The sequence below is a fragment of the Elephas maximus genome, chromosome X (genome assembly GCF_024166365.1).
Source record: "Elephas maximus indicus isolate mEleMax1 chromosome X, mEleMax1 primary haplotype, whole genome shotgun sequence".
Lineage (NCBI taxonomy): Eukaryota > Metazoa > Chordata > Mammalia > Proboscidea > Elephantidae > Elephas > Elephas maximus.
Genome location: NC_064846.1, coordinates 153,952,605 through 153,977,418, shown reverse-complemented (window position 1 = coordinate 153,977,418; position 24,814 = coordinate 153,952,605). Strand labels below are relative to the sequence as shown.

Sequence of the window (24,814 nt, the reverse complement as noted above, 5' to 3'; positions counted from 1 at the left end):
GATCGAAGTGGCAGGATTTCCTCTGAATTATGTGTATGTATGCTATACAAGGGGGACAAACCATTCGTATGATTCCCTTCTTCTCACCCACCTCTCTTCTTAAAAATATGCTGCTTACTCTAGAAGTTGGAATTAGGGAATACCTCCACTGAGGAGAAAAAAAAAATTTTTTTTTTCTTTCCACTGAGAGTGATCTCCATCTCCCCGCCCCCCCCCCCGTGGTAGTATTTATTTATTTATTTATTTATTTTGTTATATTGCAGTATTCTGACAAGTCCCTGTATACCCAGCTGTGCTTTTACCGGTACATTTTTGATGTGGACTGTGCACTGGAGAAACTTATTACCGATCATGAGAAAGGTACGTTAAAACACTGTAATTACCTTTGAGTTTAAAGTAGAAATTTGCATCATAAAAGCCAGACCTACTGTGTCAGGCTGTTGGTGCAGCATCACATTGCTGTCTCAGAAGCAGGCCGTGGGGGCCATTGTGAACACAGGGATCCCCTGCAAGAGGGGTGGTGGTGTAGGAATCCCCAGCTTTGGCCCCCACAGCCTGTCTCACACATTGTTCTCTATTAAAGCTGGGCTGTGGGGGAGGAACAGTACAAAAAAGACCCTTTAAATGCTATATTTTCAAAATGCTATTTTCTATAGAGTTTAGTAATTGTAATAAAGTAAGAATAGGCAATGTGATTATTGGGCCTACAAAAACCGGATATTACCACAAAAAAATAGACCCGGAGTATATCTCTGCTGTTCACTAAAAGCCTAGGTTCATTTTGAAGAGGGACGGGGTGGAGTTCTTTTATTGACTCCATCCTTAACAAGTGCATAGGCGCCTCAGCCCATATGATCAGGTGCCGCCTGTAACCCTCTGCACCCGGCGTTTCCTTATACGAGACATTCAGGCACGGTAGGACTTAATGGGTCTGGGGAAAGCTCTGTTACATAACTTAAAGTATTTGAAAATGTCATGACAAGTGCATGTTTTTTTCTCCTACCTGAAAATCACATTGACAACTTTTCTATTACCTGTAAAAAATAAAACAGGCAAATGTACACATTTTTCTTATTAGTTACCTACAGAGTGTTTGTTTATGTTGTTTGTCAGTGAATATCAATTCAAGATTTTCTTGGTCGGTATTAGGGCCGGAGGCAACCTCTGCAGCATATGAAAACCTACAAATACTGCTGGATTTCCTCACGTAAGAGTCCCCATGCAGTAGGTCCCAGCATTTTCTGTATTTCTGGGGAGGCTTTCATGCAGGGTTGTTTTTTTGGTTTTGTTTGTTTGTTTGTTTGTTTTTTTGCCCAAAAACCTTAGAATAAGAGATGTCCATTAGTTATTTTCAAAAGCACTGAAATCTTCTGCCCTTGGTTTGGTCTTACTGTTTTCAATTCCAATTGTAATTGACTTCAGGTTTTTCCATCTACAAGATAAGGTAGAAATTATAAGTTTAAAAAATGCTTAGAATTACTTGGGTTTGCAGTCCTTGGATATGAAGCTATTTTAAGACTCATGAAAGAGTTGGTTTGAATATTAGTATCTTGTCTTTAGATGTTCAACAAGAACTTGGGCATATTTTCAGTGAATAGATAAAATCTATAAAAAACCTGAACCTGTTGCCGTCGAGTCAATTTCACCTCATAGCGACCCTATAGGACAGAGTAGAACTGCCCCATAGGGTTTCCAAGAAGCACCTGGTGGATTCGAACTGCCACCCTTTTGGTTAGCAGCCATAGCACTTAACCACCACGCCAACAGGGTTTCCAGATAAAATCTGTAGAAAGAAATTCCTTTAGGCCGTTAATAACTAGGCTTTAGAAATTCCATTCATTGCTAATGTCCAGCCCACATTTACTTGTCATTAATAATTGTTTTTCTTTTACTCCCAAGGGCCGTCCTTTTTAAGGCAGTTATGAGTTGAGAAAATTAAATACTGATTCCCTGATGAGTACATTGTCTATTTCTATCAGATCTGTTACATCCTTTTGGGTATCAGCGTAAGGGGGAAGCCCCTTTACTTCTTCCAGAATCTCACCATCCTAGATTGTTCCCTAGATGTTCTTAGGCTCTCAGGAGATAGAATCGTCTTCTGGTCATCTCCAGAATTCTTATATTTGAGACTGAATCATTTTTTCATGATCAGTAGTTTTCAAAAAGTCCCATGACTCTTGGAGACTAGAAGGAGTAATTTGGAAAGTCATTGGAGACTTACCCCGCTTAGAGAACATCACAGAGAATGCACATTGCTTCCCTGGACAAGAAGAAGGAATAGAGTGGCCGCTTGGAAGAGTCTTGCTTGACAAAAGGGGAGAAGTATTGACAGTATCTGTACACTCACATGATTTACTGTCTTTCCATTTCACTAGTTTAAGAATCAGGACACTTTTTTGTTTGCTTCTGATAAGTACACGACCCAGCAACTCAGGGCAAAAATGGCACTAAGTGAAAGTATTTCTGGGTTCTTTTGTATGTCAGAAGGCTAAAGGAAATAAAGCGAGAGAAGGGTACAAAAGGTATGTATCTGACAGAAGAAACTGCATGAAATGTTCCCAAAGCCTTTCATTTTACTTACGGAATTTTAACTATTGAAACTATTTTCCCTTTGAGCTTCCATCTGCTTATTTGCTATTCCTAAATTACAGTTTAGGAATGAGTGAATTACATAGTTGGGATTTACCTGCTCGGAGTGTTTTCAGATCATTCTGTAATGCTAAATGATGTTAGGGTGTTCATTAGTGGTGCGATATAAACTGAAGCTTGGGGTCGTGCTTACCTCTGGTCCCAGAACAGAGGTTCACGTGGCATTTGATAAACTCTCTCCCAGGAGTAACATGTTTAAAATCCAAATCTGTAGCTCCTGCACTCAGAGATCCTAACTCGGAAGGTGTGTGGTAGAGCTTAGGAAATTAGATTTTTTTAGAATGGTCCCTGGATAATTCTGACGTGCCACCAAATTTCAAAAGCCCTGGCTGGATACTCTGGAACAGTTGGACGGTTCTAAATAAAAGAGAACTGAATATAGCTTGTAGTCCATCCCAGGAACAGTTCTATAAATTTCAATTCATGTAACATATATGTAAAGTTCATTTCTCACTTTGTAAGTTAGAGTGAGATACTCTCTTCTGATGTGCTGTTTAACGGACCTGCTATAAAAATGAATTTTAAATCTGTGGGATCCAGGAGGCCAAATATGTTTATCCAATTTGGACTAAGGCCAGAACACCAGTAGATGTTAACATCAAAAGTCCTGTGAAAAATGACAGTCATTACACACAGTTACATTATTGAGAATGGCATCTAAGTGTCGTCTGTCAACAAGGACCCTGTAACGGGCATGCGAAGTATTGACTGTAGACTCTCTTTTACTGTCAGTACCTAGCAACATTTCCTTTGCTAAGATTGTTTTACCATTTCCATCATAAAGCCCATATTTTCAGGGTTGTAACCGGGTGGTGGTTTTAATTTTTGTTTGAAACGTGGCAATTTGACTTGGAAGAAACACGTACAAATTATTTGAAAGAGGTTTATTTATTTTTATGGTGGAAAGTAGCTCTTATCGAAGCTTTTTCCTGCGCTTGGCTTTCAAACGAAGGCTTACAGGCCATTAGTCCATAATGTGAATTAACCCCATTTGGTATTTTTCCCTTTCCCTTAAAATGATAAAGGTGTTTACTGCATTTTTCTGTAACTACATAACATTTTAAAAATCTTATTTTTATGGGGCTTTGGTATTATTATTATTATTATTGTAACTGCTTCAGAATGTACACAGATGGCATAATGGATCCAAAGGAGGTTTCAGAGGAACACAGGAGCAATATATAAAGTAAAAATCCTTCCTCGGAACGGCAGCACGTAATGGTCCTACTTGCCTTTGCCTCATCCCGTGGCGGCCTGGCCTGAGTTGAGAGAAGGGAACGCTTTGAGGTAGAAGCAAATTCAGTTCAAATCTTTGCACCTTTGTCTAAATTAAGTCCATTTAAAAAATACAGGAGAGAGAAAAAGCCTCTTAACTTTTCTCAACTGAACCTTATTTTGTTTTGTTTGTTCAGTAACAGTTTAAAAAAAATCTGTTCCTCTTTTGTACATATCGAGTGCTGTCCCTGATGTCAGAGAAACAAAGGTGGCCAGCACTCCCTGCCCCTGAGGAGCTTAGAGTCTGATGGGGAAAGGTGGAATCCAAAGCACCTGTGTGTGATATGGCATGAGTGTTATATCACTGAGCTAGCGAAATTGTTTTGGAAGCAAAGAGAGAGGGAGCCTACTAACTGCCTTCTCACTTTACTGTTTTATCTTTTTTTATTCCTGGAAACCCTGGTGGTATAGTGGTTAAGTGCTATGGCTGCTAACCAAAGGGTTGACAGTTTGAATCCACCAGGCACTCCTTGGAAACTCTATTGGGTCGTTCTACTCTGTCCTATAGAATCGCTATGAGTCAGAATCGAGTCGACGGCGCTGGGTTTTTGGTTTTTTGGGTTTTTTATTCCTAGAAAGAAACTCTTTTTCTGTCCCTGTCCTTTCCACTATCTTACCAGATGGTTATCTCCTCTTACTGTGTGTCAGCTATTTGGAGTAGGATGCCATTCTTGGTGAATTTTTCTATAAACCCCTTTTAACATGTTACATTTGTATCTGCTAGAATTGGAACACTAGGATTTAGCTCCATGGGTGGTGCAAACAGTTAACACACTCAGCTACTAACTGAAGGGTTTGGAGGTTCAAGTCCACCCAGCAGTACCTCAGAAGAAAGGCCCGGCAATCTACGTCCAAAAAATCAGCCATTGAAAACCCTATGAACCCAATCCTAGGTATCTACCCAAAAGAACTGAAAGCAGGAATTCAAACAAACCTATAGACCAATGTTCATGGTAACACTATTCATAATAGCCAAAAGGTGGAAACAACCTAAATGTCAATCAACAAATGAATAGATAACAAAGTGTGGTATGTACATAAAAAAGGTGGTATATACATTTAAAAAATGCAATATTACTGAGCCATAAAGAGAAATGAAGTCCTGATGCATGTCACTCATGGATGAACCTTGAAAACACTATGCTGAGTGATACAAGTAAATCACCAAAGGGCAAGTATTATATGGTCTCAGTTACATGAAATAGGCAAATATATAGAAACCAAAGCTTATTAGTGGTTACCAGGGGTGGGAAGGTGGGGGAAAGTAAGAGTTGTTACTTAGTGGCACTGAGTTTATGTTACTGGTGGTAGAATAATTGAGAATAGGATAGTGACAATGGTTGCACAACGTGAAGGATATATGCAATGTCACTGAATTATACTTGTTAAAAATTGTTGAATTGGCAAATGTTTTGTTATCTATATTTTTACCACAATTAAAAAAGTATTGGAGGAAAAAACCCTATGGAGCACACAGTTCTGTGATACACATGGGATCACCATGAGTTGGAATCGACTTGATAGCAACTGATTACTACTAGTTGAAGAAGGGAATTGTTGAAGCTGTGGTGGTGGTGGTGGTAGGTGACATTAGTTGGTTCCGACTCATGACGAACCCATGTACAACAGAAGGAAACACTGCCTGGTCCTGCACCATCCTCACAGTTGTTGTTCTGTTTGAGCCCATTGTTGCAACCACTGTGTCAATCCATCTCGGTGAGGGTCTTTTTTTCGCTGACCCTCTGCTTTACCAAGCATGATGCCCTTCTCCAGGGACTGATCCCTCCTGACAACTTGTCCAAAGTATGTGAGATGCAGTCTTGGCCGTCCTTGCCTCTAAGGAGCATTCTGGTTTTACTACCTCAAGACAGATGTGTTCCTTCTTTTGGCAGTCCATGGTGTATTCAATATTCTTTGCCGACGCCACAATTCAAAGGTGTCAACTCTTCTTTGGTCTTCCTTATTCATTGTCCAGCTTTCACATGCATATGATGCGATTGAAAATACCATGGCTTGGGTCAGGCGCACCTTAGTCTTCAGGGTGACAGCTTTGCTTTTTAACACTTCAAAAAGGTCTTTTGCAGCAGATTTGCCCAGTGCAATGTGTCGTTTGATTTCTTGACTGCTGCTTCCATGGGTGTTGATTGTGGATCCAAGTAGAATGAAATCCTTGACAACTTCGATCTTTTCTCCATTTATCGCGGTGTTGCTTATTGGTCCAGTTGTGAGGATTTTTGAAGCTATAGCATTCGAGAAGCCAAACCCGCCGCCATCAAGTCAATTTCGACTCGTAGTGACCCTGGACAATAGAGCAGAACTGCCCCGTAGGGTTTCCACGGCTGTAAATCTTTACGGAAGCAGACTGTCACATCTTTCTCCTGCGGAGCAGCTGGCAGGTTCGAACTGCTAAAGAGGTTGAAAGATGGTGATTTAACCTTGGCCTTATGAAAAGCGGAAACCCTGGTGGAGTAGTGGTTAAGTGCTGTGGCTGCTAACCAACAGATTGGCAGTTCAAATCTGCCAGGCGCTTCTTGGAAACTCTATGGGGCAGTTCTGCTCTGTCCTATAGGGTCGCTATGAGTCGGAATTGACTTGACAGCAACGGGTTTTTGGTTTTATGAAAAGCATTTGTTACGAGTCCCATTTCTCAACGGGAATCTTATTAGGCCTGGAAGGACTGTTTTTTAGGTCACTCCTGTTTCTTGCAAAGGAATGAATATCTGACAGGTTGGGCAGCCTGTGGTCTAGGACACTGAGCAGTACCTGTATTGCTATGTTACTTGTTCCTCTCCATCGGGTAAAATTTCACTCACATTCGCTCTCAAGCTTTGATCTCACCTTCTTTCTAGGCTCTTTTTTTCTTTTGTTATTTTCTCTCTTCTTTAGGCCTGATGGTAATGTCTGTAGGCATTTCTTGTTTCCATTAGTGTCACCTGGGACTAAGCTGTCCCTTTGTTAGGCACTTTGTAGTTTTCCATTGTCCTTTTCACGTGTGTAATACAGGTCCTCACAACAGAATTGTGAGGTAGCAATAGATTGTGCCCATTATATAGATGAAGAAATTGAGTTATATAGGTATATAAAATTCCTTTCTTTGCATTCCCATAGCACCCTGTGAGTCCCCTTTTCATAAGACTTATCCTGAGTCTTAATTGTCTTGGTTGACTTTCTCTTCCACTAAATTCATTGAAGCAGAGGCTTGTATCTTGTTTCTGTATGTTTTGCCCATCTTAGACAGCTCACTAAATATTTGTTGAATGAATTATTAGTGGAAAATAAGGACACACAAGCAATTTTAAGGATTTTGAGGGGAATTCGTCCTAGCAAACAGTTTTGTCCATGAATGGAGGACAATGTGCAGTAAAGCTCTGGAGCCTCCTACGTTGCTTGGCTTGACTCAGGTGTGCCATAAACTAAAGTCACTCAAGTTCTTTCACATTGTACATCTAATGTCTGTTGTTTCAGCTCTTTGCAAGTGACACTGGAGGCAGGTAACATGGTGTCTCTGTCATTTTGCTGATGCCAGATTTGAATTGAACTGAAAGAATCGCAATTCACTTAACTAGTGAGTGAGCCAAGCTGACAGCCCTTCACCCACATTGCTATGGGGTCCCGCTCTCTGCACACCATCAGCTAAATAGTTACACTCATGAAGTGGTAATAATTGTAATGATAATTACTTTGTGGGAAGTGGTCCCCAAAAGAAAGACAACAGCTAGTACTAAAAAATGAAGGAGTCTAAAAAAGTTAAGGTCTTTCTTTTTTAGCCAGAAAATAAGAGTTTTATGGAAGAAATTAAATGCTTTGGTGTATATGGGAATTTGGAGATTTCTGAGGGTCTCAAGACAGGTCCCTTTTCAATGTTAAGGATCTCTGCTACATTCCCTGAATTGCTAAAGCTACAGCAGGAGAGTTTTATCATTGCTATAAGTGCTGAAATAAAAGTAGCAAAGAGCCGCTGGAGTCCTCTCTAAACTAGTTGACTTTCTTAGAATTTACTCTGTTAAATCCTTACAAGATGTTCAAAAGAATGCTGTGTCATAGATAGCCTATCTGGTCCACTTTTTCTTATACCAGTTTTTTTGAGCCCAGAGGTTATTCCAGTGAAAATCTCTTTAAGTTTTGGAGGCGAGCTTTTCCTCTATTTTTAATAACTAATAGCAGATGAAGCACACACACGATAATTCAACACCTACCTACCAAATAACATATTTTTGCAAATAACACACCCACACATATAATGCACACAGCACATCTAGGAAAATAATGTGCAAGGGAGTTGTGCACTTGGCAAAAAAGTATATAGCGTGTGCGTTATTTGCTTAAAAATACAGTACTTATAAAAGTCAAACTTCACTGAAGTACTTATTCACTTTTCTTAAAATTGCATTTTTATGATCGTAAAAACCATTTTCTTTAGAAAAAACAGAGTTTGAATAGGTAACTTTAAATTCCATTTCCCTTTTGTTTCATCTTCTAATAAGTGAAAAATTATCTCAGATTTGTTTTTTACTGTCCATTTGATTCGTTTAAGAAAGTTTTATGGTAGGAAACCTTGAAGTGGCAGTTCAGAACACAGTATTCAAATAATTCCATAATTAAGGAAGAAAATAGCATACATACACACACACCAGCTTTTTTTTTTTCATTGCATTTTTTCCAAGTCAAACCTAAGACCTTGCTATTCAAAGTGTGATCAGTACACCAGCAGCAGCAGCAGCAGCAGCAGCAGCATCACCTGGGAGCTTGTTAGAAATGCAGTGTCAGACCCACTGAGTCAGCATCTGCTTTTGAACAGGTTCCCCAGGTGATTCCTAGGCAGGTTAAAGTTTGAGAAGCACTGCCCTAAGACACTCTCCTCTCTTAATAACTAAAGCCTGCTTCCATTTTATTCGCTTATTGATTAGGGCCATCTTTTTAGTAAAACGTCAAAATGGCAGTTATGCAGATAGCAGACTACAAAAGACCTATAACCAAAGTTTAAGGTAGAATTGGAATCACAGCCTGGTCTTTTGAAATATATTCTGTAATTAATGCAAAAAAGTAGTGACGTGAGAGGGGCTAGAAAAGGGGGGGGGCGAGCAAGAGATCATGAGTTCTTCTACTTTGTTTCTTCTTAACTAGAAGGAGCAAGGGGAAAGTAAATTAGAATTTTCAAAATGGTTTTCAGCTTTTGTCAAGATTTTGTCAAGATTAGTGGCTTATAAAAGAGAGAACTGGAATGTAGTTCTACACCCATTTCATATAAGGGCCACTCCATATGTGCCCAGTGGGAATTTTCACCCAATCACCACATTCTTGGCCTCCTTATGTAAAAATCAATTTAGCACGTCTGTAAAGATTTCAAGGCATTGAGGTAGATTTTTTTTTTCCCTAATGAAAACAGGATTCTCTTTCTTATATTTTACTACTGAAAAAGTTTGCTTTGAAATTCAATTTTCCTACTGTTGCTGATTTTTCTGTGCTATTGTTGTGGTTACTGCAAGAATGACAAAGTTGGTATTTTCCAATGGCGGTGTGGAGCCCCTTCGCGTTGCCTTATTTTCCTCTGAATACTACCGGTTTTGTTTTTGTTTTGTTTATTAAAGATGATTTTACAGTGTGACAGAAGAGACACTATACGTTTTCCAGGAAACCATGACCTTTTTTTTTTTTTATGACCTTAGTTGCTTTGTTCATAAGTAGAGGTATCTTGTCTCTGTACCTTTTCTGTCATACCCTTTAAGATGGGTAAAGTAGTATATGAAAGTTTCCATGTATTAGAGCCACAGACTTTTGGATTCTAATAATGTGCCCTTTTTTAGCCCATTTCTGTAAATATGCACTCAACCTTTGCATTTTTACATGTACATGAACTTACAGGCGTGCTATGATGGCAGATGAGTTATTGGTTTGATAAAATCCTTTCTTGTTATTCTTTTCGGTGGACAGGTTTCTTTTCCCTTTTGTCGTAACAAGCACAGTGACACAAAGGCACTGTTGTGGCGGTATCTACCTGTTAATGCCGTGGCTGAGGGTCTTCATTTGCAAAACATTGTCATTTTTTGAGTGGTGAGAGTAGGAAAAGCCTGATAAGGTTTTTTTTCCCATGCAGTTTAAAATACATACTTCTATCGTCAATAAGGAAAAAAATATTAAACAATTTTCAAACAGTTAGACCATAATATGAGCTAATCACTTTGTTATTTTGAAGAAAAGTATTTTTAAACAGTTGAGCGAGTAAATTTACTTTTAAAATGTATTGTGCTTACACAGTAGATAGTTTTATTTCCATGATGTTTTTTACTACATAATTATACATCTTAATTACGTAATTACTATCATAATTATTATGTAATTGCATGTACTTCCACTAATTACAAAATCAGGAAGTGTAATTATCTAGTAAAAACTTTATGAAATTTCATGCACTAAAAATTACTTAAAAGGCTATTCCAGTTTCCAGTGGTCTAGTGGAAGGCTTTCCATGGTGCTGGGTAGTGGAAGGTTTTCCATTGTTTGTCTTCTTAGTCATGACTTTAGTTTAGAACTTAAACCCATAGGCCAGAACAAGAAGGATAATCACAGACCAACCCTAAGCTGAGAATTGTGGTATAGGTAAAATGGCCTTTGTCCCTTCTGAATAAAAGTTGGGGAACATTTAAATTTTTTTGTAATTACAGAGTTATGGTAAGGACAGTAACTTTTATTTGAGGTAAATATGACAAAACTGTAGCTGGAAAAGGTAGTTCTTAAGTAAGAATTGATTAATAGAATTGATCAGACATTTGTGTTACAAAACAGCCAGGCCTTCTATAATTCTATAATGTCAATGGCTTATTTAGCTATCTCTGGCTTTAAAAGCAAAAACAATAATTATTGTTATTATATTCAGAATTCTTCTTCCGTTTGGAGAGGCTTCCCCCCCAGTTTGTGTTTATATTTTACTAAGATATGAAGAAACATATCAAAAGAACATACTCGTTTTCTACTACTGCTTGATGTCAAAAGCTGCTTTTGATATATAAACATACACGCACAAACATGTAACATCAGACCCTAAATAAAGACAGGTTTAATTCAATAAAGCTATGATGCCTTTACCATTCAAAACGACATACAAATTGCACCATGAAACAATAGTCATGACAGCAAATTAGGTATGACATCTAAATTACACTACAAAGAGAAATCCCAGAACCATTTTTGGTCTACATGTAGGAGTCTATTTTAGCCCAGGTTTAAAACCCAGCCTAGAGACACTGCTTTATTCTCTAAGTAGGATAGTGTTGTAGAAGACTAATTGGAGGTTGGTTGAATTAATTGCAGATTAATTAGGAGGAAAGGGTTTGTAATACTCATAGCAGAGAAGAGAGTAGCTCCTTTAAGTATCATGATAGAATGTACTTTAAGTTTCAGGAATATTAAATTATCGATACTTGCATAACATCTATGTAATCTGTTATAACATGACGTAAATAAAGCACTTGGGGATCAGTTAGTTTCACCAAATGTTCTTCCCCCCAAAATTACTGCTTTTCACTGGAAATGTAGCAGCTACTTCAAATGTGTAACACTTCTTTTTAAAAATGCAACATTAAATGTTAAAAGGTTCAGCAGTCTTAGAAGCAGGTGGCATTCCATGTTTTTCTTAAATCTTTCTAAAGAAGCTCTCTTTGTGACTTTTGCAACTTTTCATGTCAGCTAAAATTTCTAATAAATGTGACTTTTAAAAAAATATCGGTGAATGATATGGAAAAAACAGCCCCATTTGCTTCCAGCAAGCTAGAGGATTGTAAACCTGCTGTCAACCAGTCGATTCTGACTCATAGTGACCCTATAGGACAGAGTAGAACTGCCCCATGGGGTTTCCAAGGCTATAATCTTTACAGAAGCAGACTGCCACATCTTTCTCCTGAGGAGCGGCTGGTGGGTTCGAACCACTGACCTTTTGGTAAGCAGCTGAGCGCTTTAACCACCGTGCCACCAGGGCTCCTAGATAAGTTTCATGGCATGAGAGGGAATATTTGGGATTTAAACAAGTTTACTCTGACCCTGGTGTTTTCCTCTAGTAGTTTGGGATTTTTAAATTTCGTATACAATAAAACCTATGAGAACTGAAACTTGACTTTTTGGGTCTCGCGAGTTTTCCGCCTTTGACGGTACAGTCTTAGCACTTTGCTATCGCCCTCTATTAGTGGGAAACATTTGAGTTTTCCTTCTCTAACGGATTTCTGTCTTACACAGGTTCCAGCTTTCTCAGATATTACTGTACTTTTGCTCATGAGAATCTTCTTTCCTTAGACAAGAATGTAATGTCTTAATCATTTCCTGTCCGCCTTCACTCTGTTGAGGTCGTATTCTTCTCGTGGTTTCAGAAGTGTTCATGCTGTCTCTCTGAGATAGCACTTGCCTCTCGTGCATCTCTCTTTCGCTTTGATGGTTATTTTGTTTTTTCACTAAGGACTGCTTGTCACGGCCAAATGGCCTATAATGGCTAAAGTTAAGTAGTTTTGCTTAGTCCTTACCTTCTTTCCAATTACAGTTTGGATTTGATTTTTAAACCGACTGGGTTTATGTGTGTGTATGTGGTTTTTGTTTTGTTTTGTTTCGTTTTTTGCCTCCTTGCTTTTCATATAAGTTGGCGTATGTTTTTGTTGTCCTTGCTAGTTCTTTAAAATTTTTGTAATTATTCTAAGGGAGTCAAACATAACTTTGAAGTATCGTAATATCCTTGTGACATCTCTAGTTACTCTGTGGCCCAAGCCCAGATCTGATGTTGATTTCCACGTTATGAGTCGGTTGCCACTTACTATTTTATGCTGTACTGTCATGTCCATGTAACAGATGCTACCCTCATGTACAAAGAAACGCTATCATCAGTTTGACTCATTTCTTAGAGTAGTTGTTCCTGTACTTGTCATGAACTTATTCAGATCCATATGCATTCTTTTACCTTGCAGGCTACAGGACGGTAACTAGATAGAATTGGTAGCCTGTCACTGAGTTAAAGTAAATTAGCATTAATTGCATTCACCCCGTGTAAAGGCCTGGGAAATCTTTCTCTCCTTGGTCTGTGAGCCTGGCTACCCTTAGCACCACCCCGTATTAAAACTTAAAGCTTAAACCAACTAACTGTGTTCACAAAAGGGTAGATTTGCTGACTGCTTTTAGACACTGATGTATTTTTCTTGTTTTAAGAAATAACTGTAAAACCAAACTCAGAGATAGGGTCACAAAACCAGGTCTTTGTGTAAGTCTGTCTTTCTGCTTCTCCCCTCTTCCTGCCTGCCCCCCAAGATTCATTCAGCGAGTATTTGTTGAGCCTCTACTCTGTGTGATATGTAAAGGACACAGGCCTCAGTGAGACCTGGTACCTGCTTTAGAGGTAATAATATTTCGGATCATTTGCTTATTCATGCATCCTTCCTCTAAGCACCTACTTTGATAGGACTTTCCTTTTTACAGAGAACGTTTCACATCCATTATCCTTGCTTTTTTCAAACAGTCCTAGTGGCTAGGGGTAGTTGACATTTTATGGGTGAGAAAACAACCTGAAAGATAAAATGACCCTCCCAAGGTAACAAGGCTGAGGAGTTCGTTCTGCCAGAACTGTCCTGTTTCTAATCTAGTAGGGAAACTTCAACCTGAAGGCAAATAACTGTAATACACGGGAGTGTACCTCAGGGAAAATTTCATGATGGAGGTAGAATCCAAGTTGGGCCATAAAGACTAGGTGAAATTTTAATAGGCACCAAAAAAAAAAACCAAACCCATTGCAGTCTAGTCGATCCCAACTCATAGCAACCCTGTAGGACAGAATAGAACTGCCCCATAGGGTTTTCAAGGAGTGGCTTCAAACTGCTAACCTTTTGGTTACCAGCCAAGCTCTTAACCACTGTGCCGCCAGGGCTCCCACAGATGCAGTCATTTCATTTGAGACTGAGTTGTCCCCCCACCTCGTTATTCTTTAAGGGCTGTCATTGCTTATCTGGCTTCTATAAGTCAAAAACCCTCATTTGACAAATGTATGATGATTTTGAAACATATCTGAATTGGAAGTTTAGTTTAAACCCACTTATTAAGGGGCTGGCCTATATGAAATTTTAAACCCAGGACTATAAGCTCAAGCTAGTGTAACCAGTGTGTTACTTTGAAAGAAGTCGATTCCATCCTGCAGGATACATCTGTCAGAAATAGAACCGAATGTTTTTCTGTCTTAAATAATTTAACTCAGAATATAATAATACAAGTATTTTGACATGAAAATGTTACATACTGTGATATATCCACTTATCTTAAAACAGGCATGTGTAACTTTAAAAAGAAAGAAGTATAGTAAGACAAAACAAAACAGAAGTAGGAATTAAAAGCAATGAATGACAGACTGAACTAGTTTTATTTAAAAGGTAAAAAAAAGTCCTATTAATATTATGGCCATAAAATGTAAAATGTTTTACTTAAAGGATGATTTTTTTTTTGCTGTTGTTTTTACTAACACATGAAAGTTTAAACATATGTAGGACCTGTTTACAAAGTAAATGTTTGCTGCTGAAATAATTCCTAGGTTTCATTTATATATTATATACTGTCTTACAAAAAATTATAGAGACACTAAAAAAATCAGTAAAGTACAAAATAAAATAGAAAGTCTGAGCCTGAGTCTGTCTCCAGGAAGTTATTCAACCAGAGTACACTCTGGTCTCTGTTAGTGAAGGCTTTATTACTTCTAACAAATGTGCCACAGTAAATTTATTAGTATGCTACAAAGAAATTTTCAAAATAATTAAGACTAAACTACACTTGTCAAAATAAATGAATGAAATACATTTTTGAATCATCTTTCTTCACTTATTGCTCATTTGCATAATTCAGTAACTTACACAGGAGTCTTTCAGTCATTGGTGTGAATTAGCAAGGTTTTGCTATTCCTTGTTGTACGGGCGGGAATTATGCTCCCATGTAATTAGCTATTCCAGACATGGACTAACGGGAAATACCAAAGGGCACGGCAAAATCTAAAGAGACAAGGCAGGGAATCTAAAGACAAGAGACAATCAAAGACACCCAACAAACTCAAGCTGGTAGACCACAGGGAATTTTGAATGAAGCCTCTTAATTTATTTTGAGAATAAGAAATCACTAGTATGAGAGAAATCTCAACAAGATTAGCTGACTAAGCCTACTTAAAAAAAAATATCTCTATAGGGCATGGTGCGCCAGGTTAACCACTCCTGTTTGTCAGTCTGTATACAGCTCAACAAATAGCCGGCAAAGCTTTTCATGGGTGTATAGTGGATTTCCATTGAGGTTTTCACTCTTTGAAGGAGGTCGTTTATACCAATGAGATCTGTAGATGCAAATTGCTTTCCCTACATGTGAGGGGTCTTTCCTTTCACAGCAGACTTGCTCATCTCTTTTGTAGGGGTTTTGTTATTTTTATACTGCTCCCAAAGGGATGATGGGAATCTCCACCCCCACCCCCCAATCTAACTTAGCATCCAAATCTCTTCCCTTCAGCTCTGTGAAACTTTTGTGTGCTGATCTTTGGGAATAAAACAAGCTGTTGGCAGCAGCCTTTAGCCCTGAATCAGGAAACTTTTTTTTCTTTCTTTCAACCTGAAATATCATTTCTTTCGGTTTGCCTCTCTTTCTCACCTAATTCTAAGGAAATAGCTTTCTTGTTGCAGCAGAGCGTCACTGTAACATGCTAGGGCGTGTGGGGAATTCTTAGAGCAGTGTCCTGAAAATGCCATTTTTAGTTTGACTCCAAAATGATGTAAGCTCGTAGGAACTAGAAGACGAGGAAAGTGAAGATATCAATTTAAGGGGTTAGATATATGAAAACCTAACTCATGATCCCATTACTGAAGCAGAGGGAAAGATAATATTTGTCTTTCGCCTAGGCCTTAAGGACTCATACAAGTAAAGGTTTTAGCCTGTATTATTTAGGAGTTTTAAGAAAAGTTTCAGGCGCACTATGCCAGCACTCCAAATATTTGTGCCTTTATTCCTTCCTTCCTTTCTATCCATCCTGCCTTCCTTCTTACTCCCTCCCTCAAACATTTGTTGAGCATCAGTGATGTAAAGAGCACTGACCCAGGCACCCGAAAAGCAATATAGTGTAGTGGTTTATAGCATGAGCTCTGGAGTCAGAATGTCTGGGTTCAAAATTTGGCTTTCTACCCCTTACTAAATAAGTAACCTTGCAGTATGTGACTTTACCCCTGTGCTGCCTTCTCTGTAAAACAGGAATAAGAATAGCACCTACTTCCTAGGGTTCTAAAGTGAACAGAGTAATATGCAAAATGCCTAGAACAGTGTCTGACACATTGTTATTGTTGTTATGTGCCATCAAGTCTTTTTCAACTCATAGTGACCCCATGTCACGGAGTAGAACTGCCCCGTAGGGTTTTCTAGGCTGTAATCTTTACAGGAGCAGACCACCAGGTCTTTATCCCACAGAGCTGTTGGGTGAGTTTGAACCGCCAGCTTCTCAAGTTAGCAGCCAAGTGTGCAATAAATGTCAGTTGATTTTATTCTGAGAATAATAGTTTATCCAAATCATTATTCTAATACTTACCACATTGTATTATAGTTGTTGTATTTGAACTGGTTTCTGTAGCCTCTCATTGATTGTGTTTTGTTCATATTTGTATCCCTAGCATCTAGCACACCACCAGTTGTTGCTGGTTGTCTACTTGGTTCTGACTCATGGTGACCTTACGTATGAGAGAATGAAACCTTGCTCAGTCCTGCATCATCTCCATGACCTTTGATATGTTTGAGACCATTGTTGTGGTTACTGTGTCAGTCCATCTCATTGAAGGTTTCCTTCGTTTTCGCTGACGCTCCACTTTACCAAAAACCAAACCCTATAGGACAGAGTAGAACTGCCCCACAGAGTTTTCAAGGAGCGCCTGGTGGATTTGAACTGCAGACCCTTTGGTTAGCAACTGTAGCACTTAGCCACTATGTGACCAGAGTTTCCTACTTTACCAAACATGGTGTCTTTTTCTAGTGACGGGCCTTTCCTGATAACGTGTCCAAAATAAGCAAGATGAAGTCTCGCCATCCTCGCTTCTAAAGAGCATTCCAATTGTATTTCTTCTAAGACTGATTTGTTTGTTTTTCTGCGAGTCCTTGGTATATTCAATATTCTTCACCAATATTACAATTCCAGTGTATCAGTTCTTCTGTCTTCTTTTTTCATTGTCCAGCTTTTGCATACGTAAGAAGGGATTGTTGTTTAGTATGAAAAGGCGTGGTCTGTCCTCTCATGGAGCTTAAAACCTATCTCGATAACCATTTTTCAGTTTTCTTGTGTATTGAAATATTATTCATGTCACACATACATTAGAAAAGACCATTTTAATTCTGAGTTATCAGTATTAATGGAAGAAGTTGAAACACGAATAATCAAAAAATCACTTTAGTTTTGTTTGGATACATACCTTTGATGTGTGTTCCTCTAATACTAAACAATCAGTAATAACTTCTTTCGTAGGGAGGGTTAGAATTTTATTGTAATTGTGTGCAGCCAGCCAGCTAATCCGATTTCCGAAATCATGTCCCTTATAGCAGAATGCTTCTTAATTGCCACAATTTATCTTTTACACTTTTTTAAATGACAGGTGCCCAGATGCCACGGCCAGATAACTGATTCTGCAGACCGGGGATGGGGCCCAGGCATCTGTATATTTGAAAGGTTCTGCTGGTGATTCTGATGCACACCCACAGTTAGTGAAACTCTCCAAACTTTAATATTGCTTCCTGTCAAATATGCATTAAGTTTGACATAGAAAGGGAGATGGGTGGTATCTAGATAACAATTTAAATAGTACAAAGGAAAATGAAGTCAAACACATGATTTATTTCCTAGATAATCCTAGATAAAGGAAGCATTTATGATGCTATATGAGCTAATATAGTATCAGAGAAGAAAGTGAAGGAAAAAATAGGCGAGGGAAAAGTAAGCAGGAAGAAACTGCTGGTAAAGAGCAAAGTGAAGATGAAATAAATGCACTTCAACAAAATTGGCTATAAAGCAAATGTTATTTTCCCCCATTAACTTACATCATGAAAGTAAGGAAAGGGCTGCCATGCTGCCATGGAGGGTGGGGAATCCTTTAAGGAGACCGAATGGGTTCTTGGGAAAGCATAAGGCAGAGGCTAACCCAAGACTGGCATTTAGGAGCCGCCACAGTATGGATTTATGGGAACTTTCCCGCCTCTTGTCCTCTTCTCCTTCTCTCAGGGTCCAGCTAGCTGTATCTTGGGTGGAGCAGCCTTCTGTGGTTTCATGTTATTGCCTGTCCTCCGAGGGATCTGGGACAGGAAGCTTTAGAAGGATACTGTGGGTGCCATGAGCATAGCTGGGGTCTCCAGGCAGGACAGATAGCTTGACTGGCTCTATTTACCAGCTTTGGGGTCCTGGAGCTAGAAAACAGTTTTCAGATCACCTCCATTTGCCTAGAAGAGTTGGGACAGCACCTCCTCAGTTCATGCAGACTAGACCCCTCACCAGTCCCTGAGTAGGCCTGAGACTTCACTGTGGCTCCATTCCTTGGCTTATATGGTTTCCCCTGCCTGGATTGCCAGCCTAAACCCAATTGGTACCTGTTGGTGTTCTATTCATTCGTTAAGACCTCCCAGCTTGAAATGGTCTCTTTGTCCTCCAAGCTCTTGTAGTTCTTAAGCACTGTCCCCCTTGCCTTGTAATTTTTGAGGACAGGGATCATGCTTGACACATTATCATATGTCTGATGGCAATTTTCACATAATAAGAGCTTAATAAGTGATGTGTGGAATTAATGTTTTCTAGAATATTACTTTCTGCCTCCATCCTCTTTTTCTCTGTTATTTCCCATCATACTCTCCAGTCATATCGTAAGATTTGTTCCATTCATGTATCCAGACATTCATCGAATATTTAGCCCATGCCATCTCTTCACTCCACATGGACTTAATTTCCCACCTTAGTTTACATGGTTTCAGATAACATCTGACAGAGTTGGGCTGTGATATCATGCATCTCCAGAAGATTGCAGATTCCAGCCTAGAAATTTCTTCGTTCAACTTCTAGGTTATATAAAGCAAACCAATGCCCTGTTATATTAGTGGGAGAAATTGAAAACTTTAAGAGTTTCCTTCAGATGAGGAAGGTGCCTGCCTGGGTCCACTCCTTGTCCTCCAGAACCCGTATACATACAGTAGCAGCTGGCAATTTTGTCTGCAGGTTTTTCTGGTGATTCACAGTTCTAGCTCTTGAGTGACCTCGCTGTCTTTGAACTTCTTCCGGCGCTCCAAATTTGTTATTTGGTTTGCTAGTGTTTATCACATCTTGAAATGTTTGGAGGCCACCTCCAGATAGCTCCAGGAGGCCCTGCTGAGAGGCTCGCAGAGTGGCCCTTTCCTCTCCTGCATAACCCTCAGTAAGGAGCCTTGGTGGTACAGTGATTAAGCACTCAGCTGCTAACCAAAAGGTTGGCAATTCAAACCCATCAGCCACTCCACAACAGAACAACGTGGCAGTCTACTTCCGTAAAGGGTTACAGGCTTGGAAACCTATGGGGCAGTTCTTCTCTGTCTCATAGGGTCGCTAGGAGTTGGAATCAACTCCAGGGCATTGGCTATAACCCTCAGTTGAGCAGCATGCAGGCACACGTGTTGATGGCAGTGGAGGTTCGTAAACAGTACTATTAATAGCAAGGCTGATTAACCAGTGAGCCAGGTATGCAGGGGCTTACTTGTGCTTACTTATTAATCCGTAGTGCACAATTTCACCTGTTGTTCAGTAATCTGCCCCCGATTAATAGGCTGAGGCAGGGGCTGAAAAAGAGTAAAGTGACATAAAATCTGAAGATACCTATGTCTTGGGTGTCACCTGCAAGCCATACTCTAGCAGAGTATCATTGCACAATATAATTGCAGGAGACAGCAAGTTGGGAAATCTAGTCCTGGTTTGCCGCTGACTTACTTTGAGGCATGGGCAAACCGTTATTACTCTTTGATTTAGTTGTCTTATTTGTGCTTAAAAGGAAAAAATAACATGTGTTTAAAAAGCACTCCGAAGTTCCTCTGAAAGGCAGCCTGTAAGTACAAAGTACTATTGCTGTTTTTATTATGATTATTAGTGTTCTGGTATGATTTCATTTTATTCCATGTAGGTCACATACGTTTCAATTCTTCTCACCGAAGACTTAGAAAACACATCCATCTCATTCTGTTTTAGAGCATTGATAACAGTTTAGCACATCTTTGTTTTAACCCTAGTTAAAACACATGTCCAAAATAGATCTCATTAATAAAACACAATTACCAAATTAAATATATCTTCACTACTTTCTGTTGTTTTTTTCCCCTTCCTTAAAGAAGTGGTTACCAACAACTACTAAATAAGACCTTTAGTTACTGCCAATCTTCTCTTGAAAGTAACAGTGCTTATCTTGAGTAGTTTGAGCTGTAAGTGGTATTCAGTACACAGTGGGGTTGTAATGTGATTATGAAGTGTACCGGGTTAGTGATAAATAAGAATGATAAACCATGTATTTGTATTAGAAATAATATTTGAATTATCAGCTGAATAAACTGGCTGCAACTGCTGGTTCCTTGGGGTGGGCATACGATAAAAATAAAATGCAGTTAAGTAGACTTGGAACAAAAAAACAGTTGTCTATACTTCCATATACAGTACAGAAAGCTTTTAAAGTTTAATGGGTTTTTGAGTGTACAGCATTTGAATTACTGGGAGACTTAAAAGGTTTGCTTTGCTTTCTGGCATTAAACTTACCAAAATAGGACTTTTTTTTTTTTTAATTTCTTGACTCATTCATCAGTAGAGACCTTTGGCTTCTATTTAAAATATTATAGTTCTCTCCTAGATTTCCAGTAATTTTCCAGTGGAGGAACAATGAAAAGAAAAAAATCTTTTTTAATTACAGGAAAACTTGGGCATAAAATGGTGTGAGAATAATATAATTCCCCTCGTCCTTTTCTGGGCATTTAATTGAGAGGGCATAAATTTTGTATTTTCTAAATTTGGGCCATTTGTTGTCTTAAAGCATTTAAAGCCTGTGTGTGTGTGTGTGTGTGTGTGTGTTTTAAAGTGTTATATTTTAGTAACCTCAGAAATAACTTTTTAGTACTGGGAAGTGGTAATTTATGTAAAGTAAGTAATGTTGTGAACTTCATTTCTAGCTCACCATGAGGTATAACAAGGAATAAATTAGGTGCTTTTATTTGTCAGAGTGCCCTATGGCATGGGGCCAAGGACAAGGGAGTACAGGAGCTATAGGGTCTTAGAAACCATGGGTCACATAGTGGCAGCCACGGGCCACACATGGCCTCTAAATGTGTTTCATTTGTCTGAAGGATACGTAAACATTTTAATTAGTTGGTAATATTTTTTAATGGACAGTTCCCGTAAAAAGCCAGATTTCTGGCTTTCTTTTAAAAATCAATATTTGGCTGCACTAGGTGGCTGAATGGCAACAATTGACTGGAGCTAAAACACTTTAGACAGAACATGGTTTCTATGTTTGCCATAGCCCCATCCCAGCCTGCTTCACTCATTCATGTTACTCCTGTGGCTACTGTGGGCTAAAAGTATGTTACTTTAGTCTGTTTATTATTATTACTTTATTCTGTTTATTCTTTACTTTTAAAAGGTTACTGTTTGCTAAAATATCTGGAGGCATGATTTTTTTTTGCCAAAAAGAAAAAGAAGCCATAGAACTTGGAGTTTAAACAGTAAAAAAAAAAAAAAAACCCAACTACTATTAGAAACACAAAAAGATGGGACTTGCTTTAGTAAAGTACAAATTATAATAAAAATATAAAACTAACCTTTTTATGACACTGTCAGGTTTTCAAAGCACTATCACATGCACTTTGTTGTCTTATCCTCAGTTACATATACCTTTTACCAATGAGAAAATTGAGTATTAGTGGGAATTATTGATTTGTCCAAATTCACAACTGGTAAGCGTTGGAGCTGAGGTGGAATTCATTTTCAGATTGTTAGAGTTGTTGTTGTTTGCTGCTGTCAAGTTGGCCCCAGAGTCACGACAACCTTGTGCACAATGGAACAAAATGCTGCCTGGCCATTTGCCATCCCCTTGATTTTTTTTTGATTAGCTGAGGATCAAACCACTGTGTTGCATATGGTTTTCGTTGGCTGATTTTAGAAGTAGATCACCAGGCCTTTCCTCCTACTTGGTCTTACTCTGGAAGCTCCACTGAAACCTGTTCAGTATCATGGCAACACGCAAACCTTCACTGACAGATGGGTGGTGGCTGCGCGTGAGTGCATTGGCCGGGAAACAAACCTGGCTCTTTCTCATGGAAGGAGAGAATTCTGCTGCTGAATCACCACTGCCCCCTAGGCTACAGGAGCAGTGTTAAATAATTTAATTTTAATTAATTTAAATGGAAATAGTCATGTGACTAATGGCTACCTTACTGAACAGGACAAGACTTTAGAGCTCTTTTTTTCTTCATCACATGGTTCTGTATTTAACAGTCTTACTCTTTAATAAAACTCATCAGAAGCTTTCTATAAGATTTCCTCTACTTCTTTAGCTAAGTGGCAAGCATCTACTCCACCAGGAGTTCAAGAGACTTTAAATATTTTATGTATCTGCATGGATTTCCCTCAATTAAAGGCTTTTATTCCTACACAGTAGCATTCTTTGTAACAACGTCAAGGCCTAGGTGGTAAGGTTCTTATACACAGACTCTCCCAAGATTCCTAGTCCAGATCTGAGTATAAAGTGTATTTAGACATTGGAAATGGATAGATGACCAAAAACGTCTCCCTCCCTGGTCTTTTATGTCCATTCGGTCAGATGCAAATTACAACTCCTGCCTTACCTTGTGGTTAACTAAACCTTCATCTTCACCAAAACAGAGACACCCCTCACCCTCAGTTTCTCTCTTCACTTTTGCTGCCCCCTCCTTACTACCTTGTCTTGATTAATTAGCAGAAAGACTTTCTGGTGGTTAGGAGCAGGTTTAAAGTCTTGCTTAATGACAGTTTGATCACTCTATTTCCTTTCATTAAACACCCCCTGTCCCTCCATAAATGCAGGTGAGAATATTGCATTTTCATAAATAGTACCAGAACAAGCTTAACCAATCACCTTTTAGCACACAGGCAACTCTGCAGCACTCCTTTTTAGAATACCACATGCTGTAATTCAAATTATCACATTAGCTATCCAAACGCACCATTTGTTTTTAAATACTGGCGTGTTTACCTGAATTTTTCCCCTTTCCATCTTCCCACCCCATGTCACTTACATTTTCACTGCAATGACAGGTTTATTTATGTGGCTTAGTACCTTCACTTTCTGTTATTTTAAAACTATATCCCTATGTCTCCATGATGGTGTTCCTAAACATCTTAAAATATTATGGAGTGAGCTCACATCTCTTATTTTTCATGATGCCCTCTTGAATCTTACCTTTATCCAGAGTTTGAGATATTTACATACTTCTAAACTCCTGCCTTAAATTTTGCTACCAGCCTTACTCTGGAAACTGAGGATGCCTTCTGAAACCTAACAGCCCTCAAAAGATAATTGGGACTAGTTCAGTCAAATACGTGAGACTAAATGGACGGCTCCTGCCCAAAAGCAAGGCGAGAAAGCAGGAAGGAACAGGAAAACTGGACATGGAGAACTTGGGGTGGAAAGGGGGAAAGTGTTTGAATCTGTAGAAATAGAAGAGTTTCTTGCCCACAGTAGAGACTGGGACCTAGTTACCGTTCTAGGCACTGCTGTGAAAAGGTTCCAAGTACAAGCTACTCAGAGTTTTACACTTGCATACAAAACTCATGCCTGGGTTAATGGATATCATTTATTTGTAGTAAAGAGGAGTCGCCAGTGCTTTGGTAAATGTATTCGTTTGAACCATATTAAATTGCTGACATTTAGCCATTTTTGACCTAAAAAAAAAAACAGCAACTTCATACAGTCCATCCTAATATAGGTTCAAACCACAGCTTATATAAACTGTTTCTCTATTTTTGCTATTCTTTTTTTTTCCTCTCTGTCAGTCCTTATAATCCAACAACCCTCTCTTTGCTACCACTCTTTTGCATTTCTCAGTTAGTACATTTTTTCTAGTGCCCTTTCCTTCTCAACTAATTCCCTCAAATCTATTTAGCTTCAGAATTAGCACAAAGAAGGCTGGTTGCATAGTACCTCCATGATGCAATCAGCACTTACCACTTCAAGTGTTTGACCCGTTTTGAGATTTTCATTATTCTAAAACGTTGGTGTCATTGAATACATTTACTACCCGATAAATAAGCTGCCCTAATTCCTTACTTCTCAAAAGAAAAAAGACAGAAGGAAAAGTGATCCTTTTTCTTTTCAGTGCTGATAGAGGCTGCACTATGTGATATCTTTGTTATCATATGATTTGGCCAAAGCATGTCTGGAAAGTAAAGTTAACTACTAAGAGTTCCTGGGTGTTGGAAATGGTTAACGTGCTCAGCTGCTAACCCAAAGGTTGGGGGTTTGAGTTTACCCAGAGGCACCCTGGAAGAAAGCCCTGGCAGTCTACTTCCACAAAACCAGCCATTGAAAACCCTGTGGAACAATAGTTCTGTGCTGACATACATGGGGTCGCCATGAGTTGACATCAACTCAACAGCAACTGATTTTTTTACCCTTTATTATAATCACCTTTTGTTCAATTGAATATAAAGTAATAAATCTCTGCAGTTTTTTAATAGTTTATTGTCTTTGGATCTTTATCTCAGAAAAGAAAAGGAATATCTTACACTTTATGATTAGGAGTTTTAAAGACATCAACCATCATTTGGTTGGAAGGCCCCCCTCCACCAAGTGTCCAGCTCCGAGAAACACCCCATGTTTTTCTTCTAGAAATAATGCAGGTAGGC

The 24,814-nt window shown here is 38.9% G+C and overlaps 1 protein-coding gene across 3 annotated transcripts in view; it reads left to right on the top strand.

The window, feature by feature from the left end:
* POLA1 (DNA polymerase alpha 1, catalytic subunit) overlaps positions 1 to 24,814 on the top strand; it is a 349,246-nt gene that overhangs the window by 250,159 nt on the left and 74,273 nt on the right. For all 3 annotated transcript variants that reach the window (XM_049873141.1, XM_049873140.1, XM_049873142.1), the window contains exon 36: positions 264 to 360. In XM_049873141.1, the coding sequence (XP_049729098.1) occupies positions 264 to 360 (97 nt within the window). The remainder of the gene's footprint in view (positions 1 to 263; positions 361 to 24,814) is intronic.